The sequence below is a fragment of the Camelus ferus genome, chromosome 11 (genome assembly GCF_009834535.1).
Source record: "Camelus ferus isolate YT-003-E chromosome 11, BCGSAC_Cfer_1.0, whole genome shotgun sequence".
NCBI classification, from domain to species: Eukaryota; Metazoa; Chordata; class Mammalia; order Artiodactyla; family Camelidae; genus Camelus; species Camelus ferus.
In genome coordinates this window covers 7,114,737-7,135,189 of record NC_045706.1, presented here as the reverse complement: position 1 = coordinate 7,135,189, position 20,453 = coordinate 7,114,737, and the positions used below count along the sequence as shown (strand labels likewise).

Here is a 20,453-nt window from a genome sequence, read left to right as displayed (position 1 = left end):
AGAGCCTTTATGGGGTATTAAGAACTTGTAAAGTAAAGCTAGAAGTTAATGTCCTAGAAATCTGGTGTTGATTTAATTTGTAGCCACTAGTTAAAATTCTGTAAAGATGCTTTGCTTTTGCTATGAAAAATGGCCCTAAATGTGTTTGTGTATACTGCCTGCAAATGGAACCACTGTGTGTGTATCTAGCAAGGGTCTGAAAAGGATGACTTAAGAAAGTAGCATTGGAGTAGAAATACCCTCAAGGCTAGCGGTGGGGGTAGGGGGGTGGGGGGAATACATGCATACAACCTCTGACTATTATATAATTATTTAAAAGGTTCGCTAATGGAGGACAAGAAATAAGCCAGAAATTATTACAAACAAAATTTATTAGACAAACACGTCAATAGACTGAGTGTCAGGATTTGGTTGGAAAGCCACTGGGCCTTTTAAAGCAGCAGAAGTCCAAAGTCACATACTTCGAGCATTACTCGTTAAAACGTGTAGAAACGACAAAGGTCAGGAATTACAGAACTTCATGCTAGTCCACAGACAGATAAGCCTCCCACTTCCCTCCCTAGTTCCTCTCTTCAACTGGAGTCCTGGATTCTGGTATCTGAGAGGAATGGAATGTTTCCCATGTCTTACAGAAATTCGGCTTCTTTGTTACATATCTTGCCTCTGTGCACCTGAATTGCCTGTTCATGATACGTGGAATGTTGCTTTTGAGAAACCAAGGAATAGTCACTGAGGGAGTGTTTATCAACATGCAAAGTGAATAATATTTTCTACTACATCTGGCATCCGTTGTCTTTTAGAAAATTATAATGCCTTGTTTGGGGACACTTTTCTTCTCTAGAATAGAGGGAAAAGAGTCTAATTAATAAATTATAATTAAATAATACATATTCTCAGATCTTATGAGAGTCACATGAATATGAAGTCTTCATTTAATTTGTAAGAAAGGGAGGGTATTTTCTCATCCTAATAATACAAGTAGCTATTTCAAGTTCATAATACCAAACAGTGTGCTTTTACTTTATAAGAAGCCATTGATCATTAAATTTAACTATTAATGACATGGGATGCCAAGAAATAGCAAGGAATATGGTATCCATATAGATATTTCCGGGCCTCAAGTCATCAAATAAAGGTGAGAGTGAAACATACATGACCTAGTTGGGCGGTCTGGGTTTCTGAGATATGGGCTGCAAATCATTTTACATAAAAAACTAAAGGAAGAGTATTCCAAACAAAGCTGGCAAGAGAATTTTATAGAACTAATTCTTTAGGGAGATAATAAAATTAGCAGAATTCACGTCCATATATTAAGTTCTTGCAGTTGAATCAATTATGAAAATACTTTTTACTTCCATGGTAGCTTGTTACACCCAATAATTATTTCTTTCACAGCCCCTTACAACCTTTTGCTTGTTCACCATACCATCACGGAGAGTCTGTGTGGAACAGAGTATCTTTCAAGTCAGAATCTTAGATGAAGCTCTAATAATGTTGAGTTTGTGCTTATATAAAAAAAAAGAAATAAAAGTCCAATTCATGACGCCGTGTGTGCTGGAGAAGCTAACTCTCTCCCAGCTTTGATCACTGTTGAAAGCCTAGGACTTACCGGGACAGAGACATTAGCCAGGACCGAAGTTTTACAGGATCAAATACTGCAAATCAAGATGGGCAGTCTCATGCACAGACCTCAAGATTTTAGCAGAGCCATTGGTCCCTTTGTTAATCATTTTTATGCCTTTGGGGCCACTGCCGTGGTTTGTCAAAGCTGCTCTCAAAACTTGCAGTGGTGCTGAACTACTTTAGCAGGCAAGTCTAGCTATATAGGTGTTGCATTTCCCAGCACGAATTTCTGGTCTTCTCAGAAAAATAAGGTACCCATTTTCTCAGGAATAGCCTGTGGAGAGACTGCTTGGAACAAGAATTGCGCTCAAGTCCGAATCTTAAATGAAGATCTAAAAATGTAGAGTTTTATGCATTTAAAAAATTGTCCATTTCACGGCGGCAGTGTGGTTCACAGACTCAGCTCTCTCCAACTTTGTTCAGTATTTGGGAGGAATCGCTGGGTTTGGGCCAATAATTAAGTATGAAATGGGAAACAGTCTGCTTTGAGAAGGGAAAGCGCCTTACCCTCTGAGTGAGCCAAAATCTTTGAAAATTACACCCTAGGTTTGAGCAACTGGAGGGCGGGGCTTGGCTCCGGGTGCCTCCATCCCCGCCGCTCTGTGAGCCCCGAGCGGAATACCCAGGCCCTCAAAAAGAGCCCTTGAACGGAATTAAGCCTGACCAAAAGTGAAGAACAAGGTCCATAAACGGGAAGGCTTGAGAACAGCCTCAGTCTCTGGACACTTAAAGATGGCAGATCCTTGGCTCCCTCTCACGGACCGCGTGGATTCAGGGGTTCCGCGCGGCGGGAAGGCGCGCGGCTAGGAGTCGGCGGGCGGCCTCTCCCGGCCCTCTGGCGGCGCCTCCTGGCAGTTTGGAATGGAAGGGGCGTGCAGACACCCGCGCACCGGGAGGGGGCGGTCCCTGCGCATCGGTGCAGCTCCGCGGGGTGGGGACCACAAGTCCACTCCAGTGACTCGTGAGTCCTGACGAAGTGGGGCCCGAGGGGCTCCGGGTTCACAGATGAGGGGCGTAGAAAGGGGTCAAGTAGGAGGGCCCGAGGAAGGGCGCGAAGGAGCCCCCGGAGGCGGCGGCGGCCGTCAGCGGGAAGGAGGTGGCGGTGGGGAAGAGGACGCTTGCCGTGGAGTATGAGGGGAAAGTCTGGAAAGGCAGCGCGCCCGGGCCGGGCGGACCTGGACTGCCCCCCGCGCCGCTGCCGCCCGCCCCAGCCGCAGCCCCGGGCGCTCCGGGTTGGGGCGCGCCACCTCCCACCTGCGCCGCGCCCTCGGCGCCGGGGTTTTGCTTCTTCCACTTGGTCCTGCGGTTCTGGAACCAAATTTTGACCTGCGTCTCAGTGAGGCTGAGCGACAGCGCGAGGTTCAGGCGCTCGCACACAGACAGATAGCGCGTCGCCCGGAACTTGTTCTCCAAGGCCACAAGCTGCTCGTAGGTGAAGGCGGTGCGCGCGCGCCGCGGCTTGGCGCAGTTGGGCTCGGCTCGCCGGCGCCGGGGCCGTGGGGAGCCGGGCGAGCCTGGGGAGGCCGCGAGGCCGCACGTGCTGCGTTCCGCCGCCGCCAGTGCCTCGGCCCGCGCCTCGGGGGAGCGCGCGGGGCCCGCCTGCAGGCGCGCGGCCCGCTGCGGCCGCCGCCTCCCCACGTCCTCCACGTCTTCCTCCTCCTCCGCGTCCTCCGCCTCCGAGCCCTCCAGGGGGGACCCCGCGCCCGCGCCTCGGCCCGCAGCATCTAGAGAAGAAGGGGACCGTGATCAGGAGCCCGGAACGACCCGGCCCTTCCGGGTCCACAGACCTTTCCTTATCCTCCTCAGAGCATGCAGCTCTCTCCCCAATCCAGACCTCAGCTTTGCCCTTCTCCCCGCTACCCGCTACCACCCCCCCCCATCCCCAGGACCCCATGGAGTTGCAAGTCCTCCCCAGGAGTTGGGGTTTAGGGGTGCAGTGTCCCTTTACTCATCTACCAGGTAGTAGACGTCTAAGAAGTGTATTTTGAATGAATGAATGAATGACACCCCGCATTAAGAAAAAATAACTACCATAAGGTTGGACAACCTTATAGTATCGTTGTACATTAAGGCTCAAGATGTCAAGTGCGTTTAGGGCTGTATCTCCCAGTCCCTAGAAGCCTATTTTGGCCTGGAACTCCTAGCAATTAAAAATGAAGTTATTAAGCGCCCCCTCCTCTCTTTTAAAGTGAAATTCTCTCTTTCCCATCTTCTCTCTCCTGCCGTGTTAATAGAGTTTCAGATTTGTGCGGGGCCGGATCGATAGATGTCATCTATTAAAGGTAAGTTTTAATCGAACAATATTAGGATCAGACAGGGAAAGGGGGTTTGAAGTCGGTACCCGCAAGCTGCGGGCAGGAGATATGCAGGCGCCAGTAATAGAATATCGATCATGGGGGTGGGGGAAGGGGAGCTCAGCCCCTGCGAGGGGCGATCCGAACAATTACCAGGCGGACCATCCAGGCCCAAGCCCAGCCGCCAGAGGCGCCAAGAGCCCCAGACAATCACCACAAAACTTGGGGAGGAGAAGTGAGCGGGGCGGGAGGCCGAGACATCAAGCCTCTCCCAGATCTGTGCCTCTGACCTTTGGCGTCCCTCCAGGGAACTTCGTGCCTTACCCAGCTTGAGTCCTGCTATCTTTTGTCTTTCCTTTCAGGCACAAACTTTCCTGGACCCCTCATCAGGTGTCCACCGAAGTTAGGAGTTAAGTCAAAAAGGGTTTCCGGGAGAAAGGACCAAAAGCATCCCATCACCCCACCCCACCTACCCCAACCCCAGCCTAGTCGAAGACAGGATCTGGGGCGAGTGAGCATGTAGGGCGGAGTCTCTACAGCTGTATTTGGATGGTTGGAAGTGGGCACTGGGTTTCTAAACCGGACCTCACAGCCTGCTAAGACCCTGGACACATGATTTAGCCTCAGCCCCCTGATCCAGAAAGTGGAGGTGATGCTGTCTACCTCGCAGGTTCTGAAGTTTTTCATGACTTTCATCCCAGTCTCTAGCCCAGGTCCTGGAATGTGGCAGGCGCATTACATGCCCAATAAATGAATGAGCCTGGATAAGGTGGGTGCTGTGTAACTATTAGTTTCCACTCAGAGTAAATCAGAGCTGGACTGCTTACTCGCTTAGCAGGTGAGCAGGGACAGGCTTCTGTGGTAAATCCCTGACCCGTGATGCTAGGGGCCTTCTTTTTAACCTCAGCTTAATTACGAGACAGGGGCTGCACTTCACGACTCGTCCTATACGCCTTCTCGCGTTGGGGAAGATGCCTCTAAGGGCTACTCACCGGTCCACAGCTGTCCCCCCCCCAATCCCCCGCCTTACCATCGCATCATCTAGGCTGGGGCTTTCCAGGGCTGTGCGCCAATTCGCATCCTTACCAGGCATCTCTCGCTGCCCAGCTGGGTCCCCCTGGCTGGCGTCGTTCCCTGCTTCCGCCTCTGCCAAACTTTTCTTGGCTTCCAGGGGAGTAGGGCGCATGGCCGGGAGCGCAGCGCGGGTAAATTTCTGAGGATCCAGGATGTCCAGAACGGAGAAGGAGATCTTGTGGTGGGAAGGAGCCGCCTTGGCCCCGCCGTCCTGCCATGCCAGCATGCCCGCCGCCCGCAGGCCGGAGGCCGGCGGCGCGGGTTCCGGGGTGGCCTCGCTCAGGCTTGCCTTCGCCTGTGACTCGGCGGCAACTCTCAGCCGCTAGGAAGGTCGAGGCGGCCAAGTGAAGCTGGGGAGGGGGGCTTGGAGGCGGAGCGGGGAGAGAGCCGCGGGGTGCTGCGCGCGGATTGGCACTTGCACTACCCAGGTCCCCTCCACGTGCAGGGCGCTCCCGCAGCAGCCCCAAGACTGCCCCGCGCCTTGCGGGGCCTTCTTGCCCAGGCGAGGGGGCGCCTTGCTGCGCCCGGTGCGCGCGCCCGGCCGGACAGCGCCGCCGGCTACGCGCGCCTCCTCCCAACCTGCCGGGAGTCAGGGTGCGCGAGGAAGGGAAGTCCGAACGCCTTCATTGGGAGATTCCCCCAACACACGCACTCTGACTTGGGCTTGGATTTCTCGCCTCCCGCAGTGCACCCGCCTTTGACTGGGGATGCGACTGAGGCCAGCAGTGATTACTTCAAGGTAACGTTCAGAACTTATGCCTCGCCAGTGAATCACAGTAGTAGCCTCAGACCTGGTCACCTTGGATTTAAAAGCTCTCGTGTTCTCGCAGTTTACAAAGCTCATCGGTTTGCACGATCTCATTTGGTCCTCTAAGCATCCCTGTGAAGTGGGCGTGGCCTGACAGGACTATTGGCCCCGTTTTAAGAAGAGTAAACTAAGGTTCAAAGATAAGAAGTGAGATAAGAAGTGCCATTGCCCAGGGTCACTGTTGGTTGGTGATAAGAGTCAGGATTCGAACCCAGGTCTCCCTTCTCGGACCAATATTCTTTTCAGTACGTTCTGCTCTCTAGGAAACAGCGAAAGTCCTGCACTGCGTCAGAGGCTTTCCCTTCCATCCTGGAGCCTAGCTAGGTCAGGGAGCAGCAAGGGTTTTGGAGAGAAGTCTGAGCCCCTGCCAAAATGCCGCACCGCTTTGGAAACCTTGGCAGGTTGGGGTCTCACAGCCAGGTGAGAAGCCCTGGTAAGGGCAGGTGAGCCAGCTGAGGGTGGCAGCCCCGGCCTGCGGAGACACCAAGCTCAGTCCCAGGTGCCCTTCAGGCATTCTTCAGAGTCACAGATTTGATCATTTGCAACAAATATTGGGTCCCTGGGAATCTTGCATTTTGACACCCACCCTCCCAGTTGACCTAAAAAGAAAAAAGGTTAAAAGGTGCTTATCTGGTTTGGATTTAAGGTCAGAGAACAGGGATGATTGAATCGGCTTCTACCTGCCCACCAAGTCTGGTGGGATAGTGCCCATCAGTCCTTGGTGAAGCTTCCACCTGCCACGCCCTTCTTAACGTTTCTTTTTCCCTTTTGTCACTTGGGGAGCAGTCTGTAAGCGCTAAGCATTTATCTCAGCGGCAAATTCTGAGGCTTCTCCCACCCCTCTGCCTAGAACCACCTCTAAGGCTGCTGTTCCTTTCTTCCCTGCCCCATGGGGTTTCCAAACAATGACTTGGCAATTAACATTGTCGAAGCAGGTAGGAGTAGGAAGGGGAGGAGAACCCTTCTCATTAAAGTGCAGGGGGCGGGGTGGGGGGGCGCGGCTAATCCCATCTGTTATAGATGAGAAGGCCTCAAGGGCCAGCTCCTGGGAGCTTTTTTCATTCAAACCTTGGGACCCCTCCCAGAGGTGGCTACTGTATTCCCTGGGGACTTTAAAGCCCTGCCGAAATTCATGCCAGCTCCAGTCCTAAAGACGAGATGGATTGTGCTTTAAAAGGAAATCAGGAAAGGAAGTGCTCTGCCCAAGCCCCCGGACCACCTCCCACCAGAGGGAGTGCACAACTTGTCAAAACCAGAGAAAGTCATGGTGGCTCTAAACGGTGATACCCACCCAGGAACCTTGATTTCAAATCACAGGACCTTCCAGATCACAGATAGGGTAGTTTATTTTTTGTTTTGACAACTCTTTCTCACCCAGTTCTCACTTGACTTTTTTTTTTTTAAACTTTCTTTTCATTCTCTCTCCCTCCCCACTGATCCTAGCCCTCCTTTACTTTTCCCCACCACATTCATGTTTTCTCATTTAGATTCTTCAGGGTAGCTAGAAATAGACCTCTTTAAGGTAGCTCCAGGTGGACATTTCTGGCTTCCCATGGCCCCTCTCTTATCTGTTCTCCTGTAAGAAATATCGAGGCCACTTCCACGGGAAGGTGAGCCGGTATTCCCGGGGGCACCCCATACTCCCAACCCAGGGGGACAGGGAAGCCACAGACAACCAAGGGGCAGCCCAAACCCAGATCATTTTCATTTCACTTTATCAATTGTCTCCAAAAATATCTGTCCTTTGAGGTCCACAGGTATTAAATATAGGGGGAAAGGGAGCAGAAAGAGGAGAAGCAAAAATTGGAAAGTCAAGACCACATAAGACCCATGGCTTTAAGACTGAATCTTTCAGAGCTCCCTCTATTAATTATCTTTTTCTCCCCCCATTGTCCTTTATTTTTCCTATATTTCTGATATGTGTGTTCAGTGCAGGACAAGCTCATGTGAACCCTTGCACTCAATACTTGGCTCCTGGAGACAGATGACACAGGAAACATCACAGTGTCTCCCATCAATACTGAAGGAATAGAAATGCATCCTCTTACTCACCCAACTTAAAGAGAAATGCCCCACCCAAAGAACAGGCTAAATCCTTCAATTTGGTGAGAGGAGGGGCTGCCTTAGGGAATTGTTTTTCTGGCCACCTGCTTTGTAAATGACCAGAAGGCAGTGAGACTTCCTGTAGGAACAATTTGGTGGCATGTTGACTCGATAATGTCCTCTCGGGCGTATTTATCCACAAGGGCTTCCTATATGATAAATATATCCATATCTACCATGTGTATTTATACACAAGGGGTTCCTATATAATAAGTGATCCACATCCATATCCAGCAAGCCACCTTCCCCCTGCATGGAGTTGATTTGTGTTTTCAGTGTGGGCATTAAAATTCCGCCTGAGTGCTGTCTTTAAATTGCTTTGATGCTAGGTGGGTTCCATCCCTGACCTGTCCTGATGGCAAGTGATGGCTGTAACAAGCTGGGGATCAATATTCATAGCGGGTGTCCTGGGCTGATAACACTATCCAAGACAATGTTCACTATCAGTGCAGACAGCTGAGATATTGCGCCATTAGGGATGTTGTGTTAAATAACCTGATCCATTTCTGGGGCTATTTAATGAATTTCACAGTTTAGATAGTATCTTTAAGGAGAAGGCAAAGGCTATTCTGGAGGCACTGATGCAAATCAATGGTGCCAAGCTTCCCGTGCTATTCCACAAACAAAGTGGCCTATAATTCCAGCACAGACTTGAGGAGATGCTGCCTGAGCCATGACCAGAGTTAACAATGAAAAGAATTTACAGTTTATGCAGAGGGAGAGCAGTATTATGAGCAGTGTTAAAGCACCCTAGATAAAATCTTATGTTCCTGAAATAAAATACAACTTAAATTCTCCAGGTAACACCCTGTAGTTTGGGCCAGCCCATGGGGTAGAACATAGATGCCAAAGAGACAGCTTCATAAGGCACAGCTTGGTGACAGAGGAGAGAAGTTAACAGCGTGTAGCTGTGTGAGCACCTCCATTAGTCCTGACCTCAGCCAGCTCTCCCCAAGATGTACTTCTTCAACTCGAAAAATGGTCTGCAGAACGGGAGTGGGGAGGCACTGGCTTTTTAAAGGATACTACTTACTGATAGCAGCAGAATCAGTTGTTAAATGTTTGCTTGACTTTATACCCCTTGTTGCTGGAGAGTTCATTTACAATTAAAGGCTAGCATTTACCATTTCCCACCAGGGCTTTGAACTCTGGCTGCCAAGCATAGCAAATATTCCTTTTAAAAACCTACTTCAGAGACTTTGATTTGTGAAAGCTCAAAGTGTAGACTTCCTACCCGTCCCCAGACTGCAACCAAAATTGAAATGTTTACGCAATACATTTTGCTTTAAGGAATCAGTACTCCTTTTTGGAAATCAACAAGTTAAAAAAATAATCAACTTCTTTATTTCAGAAATGTGGAGGAAGCATCAGAGAAGGTGATAAAGCAATGGGGGCAGTATTGATAAGTAGAATACATGTCAATTGATCCTGATAATGACAATTAGTAATAACAATCAGAGCTGTTCTTCCTTGGGCACTTGCTCTGGACCAGGCACTTGGCTAAGCCTTTTGCTTATTTGGCGTTACTTCATTTAACCCTCCTTATGACCCTACAAAGCAGGCACTATTATATCCCTAATTGACAGTCGTGAAAACCAAGCTCAGAGAGCTAAAGTAACTTGCCCACGATCCCAGAGCTAGGAAGTGATGAAGCTGAGACTTGAACCAGGAAGCAAGATCTCAGTGCCTGGTTCAGCAAGGTTCTTATCAAGGAAATCACATTCCTGCCCCAAGGTGAAATCCAGTTGCAGATATTTATCAAATGGCTTTCCTTCAAAGTTACGTACATCCAGGATAAAGGAGAGGACGTCAGAGAAAATTACTGAGCCCAAGCACTGCCTGGGAGGATACTGTGGTGCCGGTTTTGGGATCCAGTTTTGGAAGCTCTTGTGTTCAGTATTTCCTAACATTATAAGATATTCCCAGGAGGAGTCCAAGAGGAGGGAATTGCCAGGCAAGCCAAATTGCATCTGGAAAAGTAGAAAATTGCCACTGGGAGAAAGAATGTGGAAAAAAATGCCAAGTGACCAGCTGAGGCCATGTGAGGAGGGAACTGGTGAAGGCCAAGGCCAAGAGGAGTCAGGACAGAATACAGGCTCTTTCTGGGCTCTGTCTGACCCTGAGCATCACATGTCACATTCACGCTCTGTTCCAAAGAGAGGCACGTGCAGAATACAGACAAGAGAGCAAGGCAGGACTTGGCAAGTGTATGAAGTACCTGCTTCCTGGTTGAATGAAGATCTATATGATCCATCATTCTTGGATGATCTCCTGCAAGGCAGGTGACAAAGTCCTCTGGTCCCCACATCTGTGCCCAGATTTCATGCCTTCAATCTTCTCTTCCCTGTTCTCCTTGCCTTGCTGCCCACAGGCTTTTCACCTCACTTAGGTATGCAAACTCCAGCCCTTCGCCTCCATAAGCAGGCCAGCTGGCTGAGGGCCCTGGCAGGCTGAAGTGGCCTCATTCCACTCGAGGGGCTGCTTCTCCTCCACCCGGTGCACAGTGACCCTGCAGGAAGGCTGATCAGTCCTGCCAGATCTCTGTATTGCCCCAAAGAAATTGGAAATCTGAATTCTTATGTGACATCGCCAAAGTTTTCAAGCTGGTAACTAATTCAAAATGTTGAAAAACAGGCTATCAGAAACAGGTCTGTGGGTCAGCAGTCTGCCATCCCCACTGTGCATTTGTCAAGTGAGCTCACCTGATTCACTGTTTCGGTGTTTCCATGGCTACTGTGGTTTGTGGGGTAAAGACTAAAGGTGTTAGCACCGAATGCAAGGCTCTTGACTATCTAACCCAGCTGCCTGTTCAGCCTTGGTCCCTGGACAGGCTGTGTTCTGGGTGAGATGTGTGTGGGTCCCCTGCCCACGCATGCTCCCTTCTCAGAGACCCTGGCCAGCCCCTGGATGCTGGTGAGTGGGCAGTGGGCTGGGTGGAGGCTGTGGGGGGATAGACACCTGACCCATGGGCTAGCCTATTCCTTGGGCTGCCTTATGCAGCCAGCTTAACCAGCTGAGCTGGACCAGTCAAATCCCTCTCCCAGGAGTTGGAATTAAGCCCTCGGAGCATGTTTCCTGCCAGTGGTGGGTATTTGAGCCCAATGGACAAGGAAAACGGGTCAAAAGGATATAGAGATAGAGATGGAGATGGAAATAGAGATGGATACAAAGGGATTATTTTTTAAAAAGAAATTGGCTCATGCAATTATGAAGACAGGCAAGTCCTAAGATCTGGGTGAGCTGGCAGGCTCAAAGCCCAGGAAGAGCCAGCCAGTGTTCCAATTTGACTTGAAAAGCAGGGGGTGGGGGAGGGGGGTCATTGTCCCAGTTTGAAGGCTGTCAGGCAGGAAGAATTCTCCTACTCAGAGGAAGGTTAGCCTTTTTGGTCAATTCAGGCCTTCAACTGATTGGATAAGGCCCACCCACATTAGGGAGGACAATCTGCTTTGCTCAGTCTGCCAGTTTAAATATTAGTTACATCCAAAACACCCTCACAGATATATTCAGAACAACATTTGACCTATGGCCCAGCTGAGTTGATACATGAAACTAACCACCACACACCTCTGAGGGGCATTCTAATCCTGGCAGTTGGAAGAGCCCTGGGTAGAACTCACTCTCAGACCTGTGTGCATGTCTTTCCAGCAATGCTCTCTTTATCCCATGCCAATCTGGGAACCTCCTTTCATCTTCAAGACTCCTCTGTTCAAGTTCTGTTTCTTCTGTGAGGCCTTCCCGACTGTCCAGGCTGAGCCGGGTGCTCCTTCCCACAGGCGTCCATCTGGCTTGGGTGGACTTCTCTTGCTTTCGCTGGATCGGCATCCTCACCCCCTTTCCTGGGACTGGTAGTTTTACTTTGCTCAGATATCCCCCTTACGTGCAGTAGTGGTGGGACTGCCAATCGAGGGCCTCGGGTGGGAGTGGCCTCCTGCAGGACCAATCAGGCCCCCCACCCAGCCCCGGAATCTGAAGCAGAGTGACTGACACTGGCCTGAGGCTGCCTCATCTAGTAACAATGCCTGAAAGAAACCATCGGCCATTTCCAACTCCTGGAACTCATGGTTCTGGTACTTTCTGAGGTCTGGTTGCTGAGCATTTCCTTTGATTCTGTAAATTGCCTTATGACCTTCCCAACTTTCCCCTTGCTCCCCTCCCCAGTTCTGAAATTCAATTAGCCGGGGTCAAAGTTCCCTAACCGCCACAGCCTTTATCCCACTGTGTGGGATAGAGAATGCCTGGTCCTCAGACAGTCCTGAAGCCAGGGCCACACAGCACTTGTCTTTGAGCCTGTTAGCACCTGGTGCTTAGCATGTTGAAGAGTTGAAAGGAATAAACTGTGGCCCAACAGCATAAACCCAAGGCTCCCCAGTCTGATTAAGATAGACTGGAAACCCCCCACCTTAAGAGGTGGTGCAGGCTAAGTTGAAAATAAGAATAAGATCTAGAAATGTTTAGATGTAGGTATGGTTTTACAATGGCTCCAACTTCCTTAGGGAAAATCCCATGCATTTGTGGAACAACCTTATGCTCTTACACTGGGTGACCACGCTCTTTGCAAAAGAAAACTGCAGGGACAGAAGAGATGGGAGGAAAGTGGCTACTGACTTCCCTCCACCCAGCTACAGGTCAGCGGCCACGTTCCTGTACCAAAGGCCACAGCTCTCGTGCAGCTGTAGGTCTTACATGGTTGTAGTAAGAACTCAGGCCTCGGGGTGGTAAAGGTTCTGCTGTTGCTAGCCTCCGAGTACAAGTTCTTTGCAGCTTTCCCTTACCCCTGCCCACATCTTTGTAAATAAAAAGTGTCTCATGGGAGTGTGCTGATGGTTTGAGGCCAGATCCTCCTAATTCAGCAGACCGATTGAAAGCTGCCAACTCCCCACTCTTTATATGAACAGGGAACAGGTGGCTCCATGGCCAAAGAAAGGCCGAAGGAAAATGGAAATCCCAGGAAAGCATCACTTGTTGTATCCTTGCCCACAAACCTTTGCTCAGGTTACTCAGAAGCACTTGAGCAGAGATCCTGAGCCTCCCCGCATTGTCTGCTTGGAGACAGTGCTGCAGCCACAGGAAGGAGGGAAGAAGCCAGCGGGGAGCAAAATTTACAACCGGGACAATCAGCACCTCTATTAACAACATGCACATATGCCGGCAATATTGTGAACATGCTGTTCCCCTGCAAAGTGATCTCTTTTTAGGAAATCAAAAAACCACAGGGTCATAGACTATCAGAGCTGCCAGAGGCATGAGAGGTCACTCTGGAGTCTAGAATCTAGACCCTGGTTACTTAAAGGAAGGTCTGTGGACCAGCCCTAGCAGCCTACCTGAGAGCACGTTAGAAATGCAGAATCTCAGGTTTCACCCCAGACCTACTCAATCAGAATGTGCATTTTAATAAGGTCTCCAGGTAATTCACATGCACCTTAAAATTCGAGAAACACGGTCCTTATCCAGACAGCAACAGCATCAGTATTGCCTGGGAGCCTGTCAGAAACGCAGGTTCACCAGCCCATCCCAGGCCTCCTGAATCTAAACCTGTGTTTGTTTGTTGTTTCATATTCTTTATTTTATTTTATTTTTATTGAAGTGTAGTTGATCTATAATGTTAGTTTCAGGTGTAGCAAAGTAATTCAGTTCTATACATATATATACATAAATACATGTATTTTTAGATTCTTTTCCATTGTAGCTTATTACAAGAAATTGAATACAGTTCCTGTGCTATACAGTAGGTCCTTGTTGTTTATCTATTTTATATATAGTAATGTATATCTGTTAATCCCAAACTCCTAATATATCCCCTCCTTTCCCCTTTGGTAACCATGGTTTGTTTTCTATGTCTATGAGTCTATTTCTGGTTTGTAAATACAATTTGTATCTTTTTTTTTTTACATTCCACCTATAAGCAACATCATATGATTTTTACCTTTCTCTGACTTACTTCGCTTAATAAGCCCCGCAGGTGATTCTAATGCACACTAAAGCTGGAGAGGCACTTCTAGATCAAGGGATCTCTACTTTTTTTCACTATGGCCCATCTCAGTAAAACAGAAGACCCCTTGGCCCACGTAGGCCTCACTTGGTCTGGTGTCACTTTCCAGGGAAGACAGACTTTGGTGAGAACAAAGAGTCCCTGTGGGTAGTAGGCACCAGCTAACTTTGCCTGCACAGTTTTACTTCCTTCTTTCTCTTTTCTTTCTCTATTTGGGCTGCTGAAACAAAATACCATAGAATGAGTGGCTTATAAACAACAGAAATTTATTGCTCATGGTTCTGGAGGCTGGAAGTCCCAGATCAGGGTGCCAGCATGTTCAGATTCTGGGGGGGGGGAGCCCTCTTCCAGGTTGCAGACTGCTAACTTCTCACTGTGTTGTCACATGGTGGAAGGAACAAGCTAGCTCTCTGGGTTCTCTTATAAGGGCACTAATCCCATTTGTGAGGGCTCCACCCTCATGATCTAATCACCTCCCAAAGGCCCCACCTCCTACCACCATTGCCTTAAGGGTTACACACACCTACTATAGCAATAGAAGATTGGAAGGATTCATGTTTAAGCTGAAATTCAGACATGATTTGTAGACTTGTTATTGGAAATGCAAGAGGCCCAGGTTTGTTGATGAAATATGCATCCCTGCACACCGGAGTGTTAATCTGCCACTTGACAAGCTCTGGCCCAAAAGATATAACAAGAATCTATTGGGTCAGGATTCTGGGATAGCTTTTGTTTTTCCTGGTATAAAGGGCAAGACCCAGCTGTCACAGACCCTTTTCCATTTTCCTTCCCTTTTTCTTGCCTGAAATGTGGATGTAATGCCTGAGGGTGCAGCAGGCACCTTGAGAGCATGAGGGTGAAAGATATACGCTAAGGATGGTGGAGCAGAAAGATGGAAGTGGCCTATTTCTTGATGGTCCTTGGAGCTGTTGTACCTGCCCAGGGCTGTCTTCCTCTCGGGGCTTCTTGATATATGAGAAAAAGTTAACTCTGTCTGAGTGGGTTTCTGTTATGTGCAGCCAAATGCAACTCTAACTTACACAATGCTCCTCTCCTATTACAGCCAAAGAAAGGTCGTGGACTTTTGGGTCAGGTCTGAGCCCACACTTAGAGACTTATTGTCTTGGACCATCATTGTCATTCTTCAAGTGAGGGACCTGGGTCCCTGTATTCATTTCCTATTATTCTCTTACAGTTCTAGAGTCAAGGAGTCCGAAACTCAAGGTGTTAGCAGGACTGCATTCCTTCTGGAGGCTACAAGGGGAGGATCTATTTCTTTGCCTTTTCCATCTTCTAGAGGCCACCTGCATTTCTTGGTTTGTGGCCCCTTTGTATTCAAGCCCAGCAGCGTAGCATTTTCAAATCTCTCTCACCTCTGCTTCTGTTGTCATGTCTCCTTCTCTAACTCTAACTTTCCTGCCTCCCTTTTTCCTTTATAAGGATTCATGTGATTAGATTAAACCCATTTGGATCATCCAGGATAATCTCCCACTTCAAGATTTTTAGCTCAATCACACCTGTAAAGTCCCTTTTGCCATGTAAAGTAACACATTCACAGGTTCTGGGGAGTAGGATGTGGACATCTTCGAGGGGCCATTATTCTGTCTACCATAATCTTAGATGTAGAAAGTGACTTGCCCAAGGTCATGTACAGCTAGTGGAGGAGGGAGAACTGTGCATGGAATCACCACCACAGGCAGAAATGCCCTTTCTCCTCCTTTTCCTTGGCATGAAGCTAAAGCCCAGTCATTCTTCAAGGTGCATTTCAGGCTGCCCCTCTGCTCAGAGACCATTGCTGCCCTTCACGGCCCACAGAGCCCATCCTCTTGGCTGTGTCTGTCACTCAATGGCACTCGGCCCACATATGGTCAGTCATCTTAAAAGTGTACCCACTTTTGGTCCAGTCTTGACTCAAAGGCAAAGATCTCACTTGAAACCTTTTTGGACCCCTAAGTCCTACTGGGCCTAATGCATGGATGATGTATGGATCATGATGTTTGTGGTAGATTATCCAGACTGACTCACTCAGCTCCTGTACCATAGAATCTGGAAGGCTAAAAGCTGCATTTCCCAGACTCCCTTGCAGGTTGGATTAGGTTCCACCAAGCCAGACATCATAAAAGTGAGGTGGTGGCCACAGGTAGAATCTTCAGAAGGTACAGTGGCAGATTTGGTTCTTTGGGGGCTGTACTATCACATCCCTGTTATCTTAGGAGCCAAGTGATGGGGCAGTTTATTTCCAATAGAACAATACAATTGGCCATTTCTCATAGCTGCATGGCTCTTGGCTATGTGGTCCTTGAGCTTGGTTCTCCAGTCCTCCTGGAAGTCTGTGAGCTCCTTAATGCCCTATGTAAACATACCCCTCTAGCTGGTATGGTTTCTGTTGTCTGCAACTAAGAACCATGCTCAACTTAAGGTCTCATGCTTGTTTCTCCCCTAACCAGATTGTAAATCCCCCAAGGGCAGGAACTACATTTTATGTTTTTCCTGTATAATCAACAGAGTACACACAGTTTCTCCAGTAAACTTATCAACTTGACATGCACAATTCACTGAACTGGATTAAAGTTGTAATATGCTGATGAAGTCTTTGTCCTATCTGTGAGTCAAGAGCCTGAAACAAAGTGGCCATCTTAACATGGTCTTCTTTTGAAACCTTAAAGCTAAGTCAGGACAAGAGAAGTCAATTTTTTTTCAAATTTCAACTTAAACACTTGAAAGGGTCAGAGGGGCAGCCAAGGATACTCTTCCCCCTTTTCTACCTGTTTTTTATAAAAGTGTTACAAAAATGTTGTAACGTTAAATAGAATGTAAAAATTCATCCAGAACCTCACTGAGCCAACACACTGCAATATTCCCATTTTCTTCTCAGCCCCATTCCTGTGCATCTTTATTTTTGCAGACTGTGGTCTACATACAATTTTCTATTCTGCTTTTTCATACAATGTCATAACATGAGCATTTTCCATGTTGTAACCTGGTCTTCCTTTTTGGTGGCATAATATTTCTCTCAGTAGCCATCCTATAATTTCTTGAACAATTCCGGTCCTTGAACGCACTTTTTTTCCAGCTTGTTCTGGAATTACAGCTTACACTGCAGACTTGTCTTTAGGTTCATTTTCTTTCTTTCTTTCTTTCCTTTTTAGGTTCATTTTCTTATTATTGCTTCTCAGGCACGCAGGACTGTCCCATCAATGGGCCCAACTATCAACTTGCTTTTAGGACTGTCACCGGACGGACCAGAGGCTGAGAACACCAGTGAAGGTCTTGCCTCGTCTCTTCAATGTTTGCTACTTTAACAGGTAGGTGCCTCCTTGTCGTTCCATTTTGCCTTGCTCTGATCTTTTAGGGAGGTTGATTGTTTCCCAGTGGGTTGTTTTCTGCTTTTTCCGCGCTCTGTCCACTGATCTGCAGGGGGAAAGGGTCCCATTTTGGGGCGCGTGACGCCAGAGTCGGGAGGCGCAGCCCCGCGGCTCCCAGCCGGCCCCGCCCCACCCGGTCGGGTCCCGCGGGACTACACTTCCCAGGTGCCCCTGCGCGGCGAGCCCGGCCGCGGTTTCCAGCTACGGGTTGGGACGCGGGGGCCCGAGGCGCACGGCGGGGCACGATGGCGGCTTGGGGCGAGCTGCTGGCTGGCGTGCGCGGGGTGCTGCTCGACATCTCGGGCGTGCTGTACGACGGCGGTGAGGGCGGCGGCGAGCCGATCGCCGGCTCCGTGGAGGCGGTGGCCAGGTGAGTGGGCCGCGCTGCCGCCTTGGGCGCCTGGTTCCGCGCTCAGCAGGTCCCGCGCCGGCCGCTGCCCGGCGAGCTGAGGGGTAGCCCCAGGGGAGGACCCCGCTGCAGCCTCCAGGTGTACCAGGGACCCGGCGCCCCTGTGCGAGCACACGGCCTCTGCTGGTTAGAGTTGCGCCGCTGTCCAACAGGGCAGCCCCTTGCTGGTTGCTGCTGAGCTCTTGGAATGTGGCCAGGCTGAGTTAAGATGTGCTGTCAGTGTACAATCCACACCAGATTTTGAAGGTTTAATGAGGAAAAGATAAAGAGCTCATTGTATTGGTTTGTATTGGTTGCATATTGAAGTGATAATAATTTAAATATACTAGGTTAAATAAAACAAGTTAATTCCACCTGTTTCTTTTGACTTCTGTTAATGTGGTTACCAGAAAACTTTAAATTACACATGTACCTGGCATTATAATTCAGTTGGACTGAATTGATTGTTTTGACGGTAGGAGGGTATCTTGTCCCCTAGGTCTTGTGCACAGAGGACACTGTCAGAACCACCTTTGGATCCCCTGGACCCTGCGCTTTGTAATTGCTGTTGGCATCGCAGGCCGGTGCTGCCATGGTGTTGATGGGCTGTCAGGCAGAGTTAATTGCACAGGACTTGGCCTCCCAGGGTCACTAGCTGGGGAACCCTGGCTTGGTGGCCTGACTTTGCTGGGACTCAGTTTACCTACCTGTAGCTGGCAGTTAAGTGAGCCTCTTGGCCCTCTTCAGAGACCCTACACACCTGTCTGTATGGGAGCCAAACTGCCCTGCATAGCAGCACAGGGGGTGTCTGGGGAGCCAGGAACTCAGGAAAGGGAGACAAGGCCTTGTCTCACGTGTATAGAAGGCAGACCTAGGAGACTCCTGGCGGCCCTGGGGTCAAAATCTAGGTTTAAATGCCTTCCTGGCCTCTGTCGTGATCTTCCTTTACCCCAGGACTTAAGACCAGCTCTGTCACAGTCTAGAGCATTATGTGGGTTGTACCTGTGGGAATGGGGCAGAGGGCACTGGGCTGTGTTTTGGGGATGAAGCAGGCCCCGTATGGGGGAGTAGGAGGCCAGAGTCTTAGGGCTGTGACTGGGGCAAACAAGGCCTCACAGAGCTCATGTCTGGAGGGGAGATGGACAGTAAACCTGGACACCAATGAGTAAACCAAGTCACCAGCTTGGCGTAAGTGATGTGAGGAAGGTGGGCACTGAGAGTGTGACAGGGGTGAGGCTGGCCTGTGCTGCAGAGGGTCCAGGGACAGCTGTGAGGAGGAGGTATGGGACTGAACCAGAGAGTAAGAAGGGCCATCCGAGTGATCTGATTTATGTTTTAAGGAAATTTAAATGTGAAAAGTGAAACCATATACGTAGCAAATGAAAACAGGAGAGATTCCCTTTGAAATCTGGAAGTAGAAGACCTTTGCAGCTGTGCCTCAAAATCTAGAAAACCACAACAGAAGATCAACAGCCCAAAAGAAAAATGCCCAAAGGATGTAAATAATTCATTCACAAGAAAAGAAAAATAAATAAAAGGACAAAGGAAAAGCATAGGAAGGGAACTCAGCCTTACTTAAATAAGAAAAATGCAAATTAAAGCAATACTGAGATGCCTTTTCATCCATTTGAGAAAATTGGCAAGAATCCAAAACTTTGGGACCGCTTCCTCCTGGTGAGAGTTTGCAGAAACAGACCCTGTCTTATATTGCTCATGGAAGGTGCATTGGCATTACCTGTTAGAAGTTCCACTTCTGGGAATTTGTCCTACCTCATCCATGAGAAATGACATGCGAGGTGAAATAGCAAGAGACTGGAGATAGCTCAGCTGTCCATCCATAGGGGAGTATTATGATCTCTCCATCTGTATGGTGGAGTACCACGCTGCATGAAACAGGATGAGCACGACTGCCGTGTAGACATACCGTCAGTGAAGATGGCAGACACGGGGCAGGGTGTGCACTGTACTGCCTCCTGAGTGGAAAAGGCAGACATGCAGGCATGTATTCCTGTTGGTGTGTTTGCATAAAGAACCTGGAGGGAAGAGCTTCACTCCCTTTATAAAGACTTGGGAGACAAGTGACTGGGGAGAACTGGGTGGCTAGGGGGAGGGGTGGGAACAAGACTTCACTGTGTAGCTTTGTATATAAACATTTTTTAAACTGTTTTGAACTATGTGAATGTATTTCCCATTCAAGATAATAAATTACAAATATTTTGTCAACTATATCTCAATAATGCTAGAAAAAATACCACACCAAAAGTTTTAAAATTTTTTTTAATTGAAGTATAGTCAGTTTACAATGTTGTGTTAATTTCTAGTGTACAGCATAGTGATTCATTTATACATACACAAAAAATGTTTTAAGAAGATCTCTCTGGCTGCAGCGTGGGGAATGGCTGGCAGTGGGGCAGATGGCAGGGCTCCAGAGGAAACAGGGACAGGACAGCCAGTTCCCTGGGGACCATTGTGTGGTCCAGGGAGAAAAGATGGGGTTTGGACTAGGGGGGTGGCAATGGAGGTGAAGAGAAGGGGGTGAATTAAAGAGCTGTTTTGGAAGTAGAACTAGTGGAACCTACCGATACATTGGATGTTGTGGGGACCAGGGAGAAGATGAAATAAAGAATGACTCCGGTGAGGAGGGTATAGCTCAAAGTGGTGGAGCACATGCTTAGTATGCACAAGGTCCTGGGTTCAATCCTCAGTACCTCCTCTTAAAAAAGTAAATAAATAAATAAACCTAATTGTCTCCCCCACCCAAAAAATAACCAAAAAAAAATTTAAAGCAAAAAAACCCAAAAGACTCTTG

At 48.7% G+C, this 20,453-nt stretch overlaps 2 protein-coding genes across 5 annotated transcripts in view; one reads left to right on the top strand and one right to left on the bottom strand.

The window, feature by feature from the left end:
- Positions 1-1,004: 1,004 nt before the first annotated feature.
- Positions 1,005-5,217, bottom strand: NKX1-2 (NK1 homeobox 2). Its single transcript, XM_032490699.1, has 2 exons — positions 5,004-5,217; positions 1,005-3,347 (listed from the first exon to the last, which is right to left on the bottom strand). The coding sequence occupies exons 1-2, from the start codon at positions 5,215-5,217 to the stop codon at positions 2,623-2,625; spliced, it is 939 nt and encodes a 312-aa protein (XP_032346590.1). The 3' UTR covers positions 1,005-2,622.
- Positions 5,218-17,432: 12,215 nt separating this feature from the next.
- Positions 17,433-20,453, top strand: part of LHPP (phospholysine phosphohistidine inorganic pyrophosphate phosphatase) — a 125,216-nt gene continuing 122,195 nt past the window's right edge. For 3 of the 4 annotated variants that reach the window (XR_004323741.1, XR_004323740.1, XM_032490700.1), the window contains exon 1: positions 17,436-17,626. Coding sequence is in view for 1 of the 4 variants with exons in the window: in XM_032490700.1 (XP_032346591.1) it covers positions 17,502-17,626 (125 nt within the window). In the remaining 3 variants the exon portion in view is untranslated. Of the gene's footprint in view, positions 17,627-20,453 lie in introns of all 4 variants that reach the window. The other variant, XR_004323742.1, reaches the window with a different exon arrangement.

What these genes read in the sequence shown, in the direction of transcription:
- NKX1-2 (XM_032490699.1), bottom strand. Translation starts at nt 5,217, where the DNA reads ATGCTGGCATGGCAGGACGGCGGGGCCAAGGCGGCTCCTTCCCACCAC. An exon ending in TGGGCAGCGAGAGATGCCTG is followed by an intron (nt 3,348 to 5,003) that starts GTAAGGATGCGA and finishes CTTCTTCTCTAG; the next exon opens with ATGCTGCGGGCCGAGGCGCG.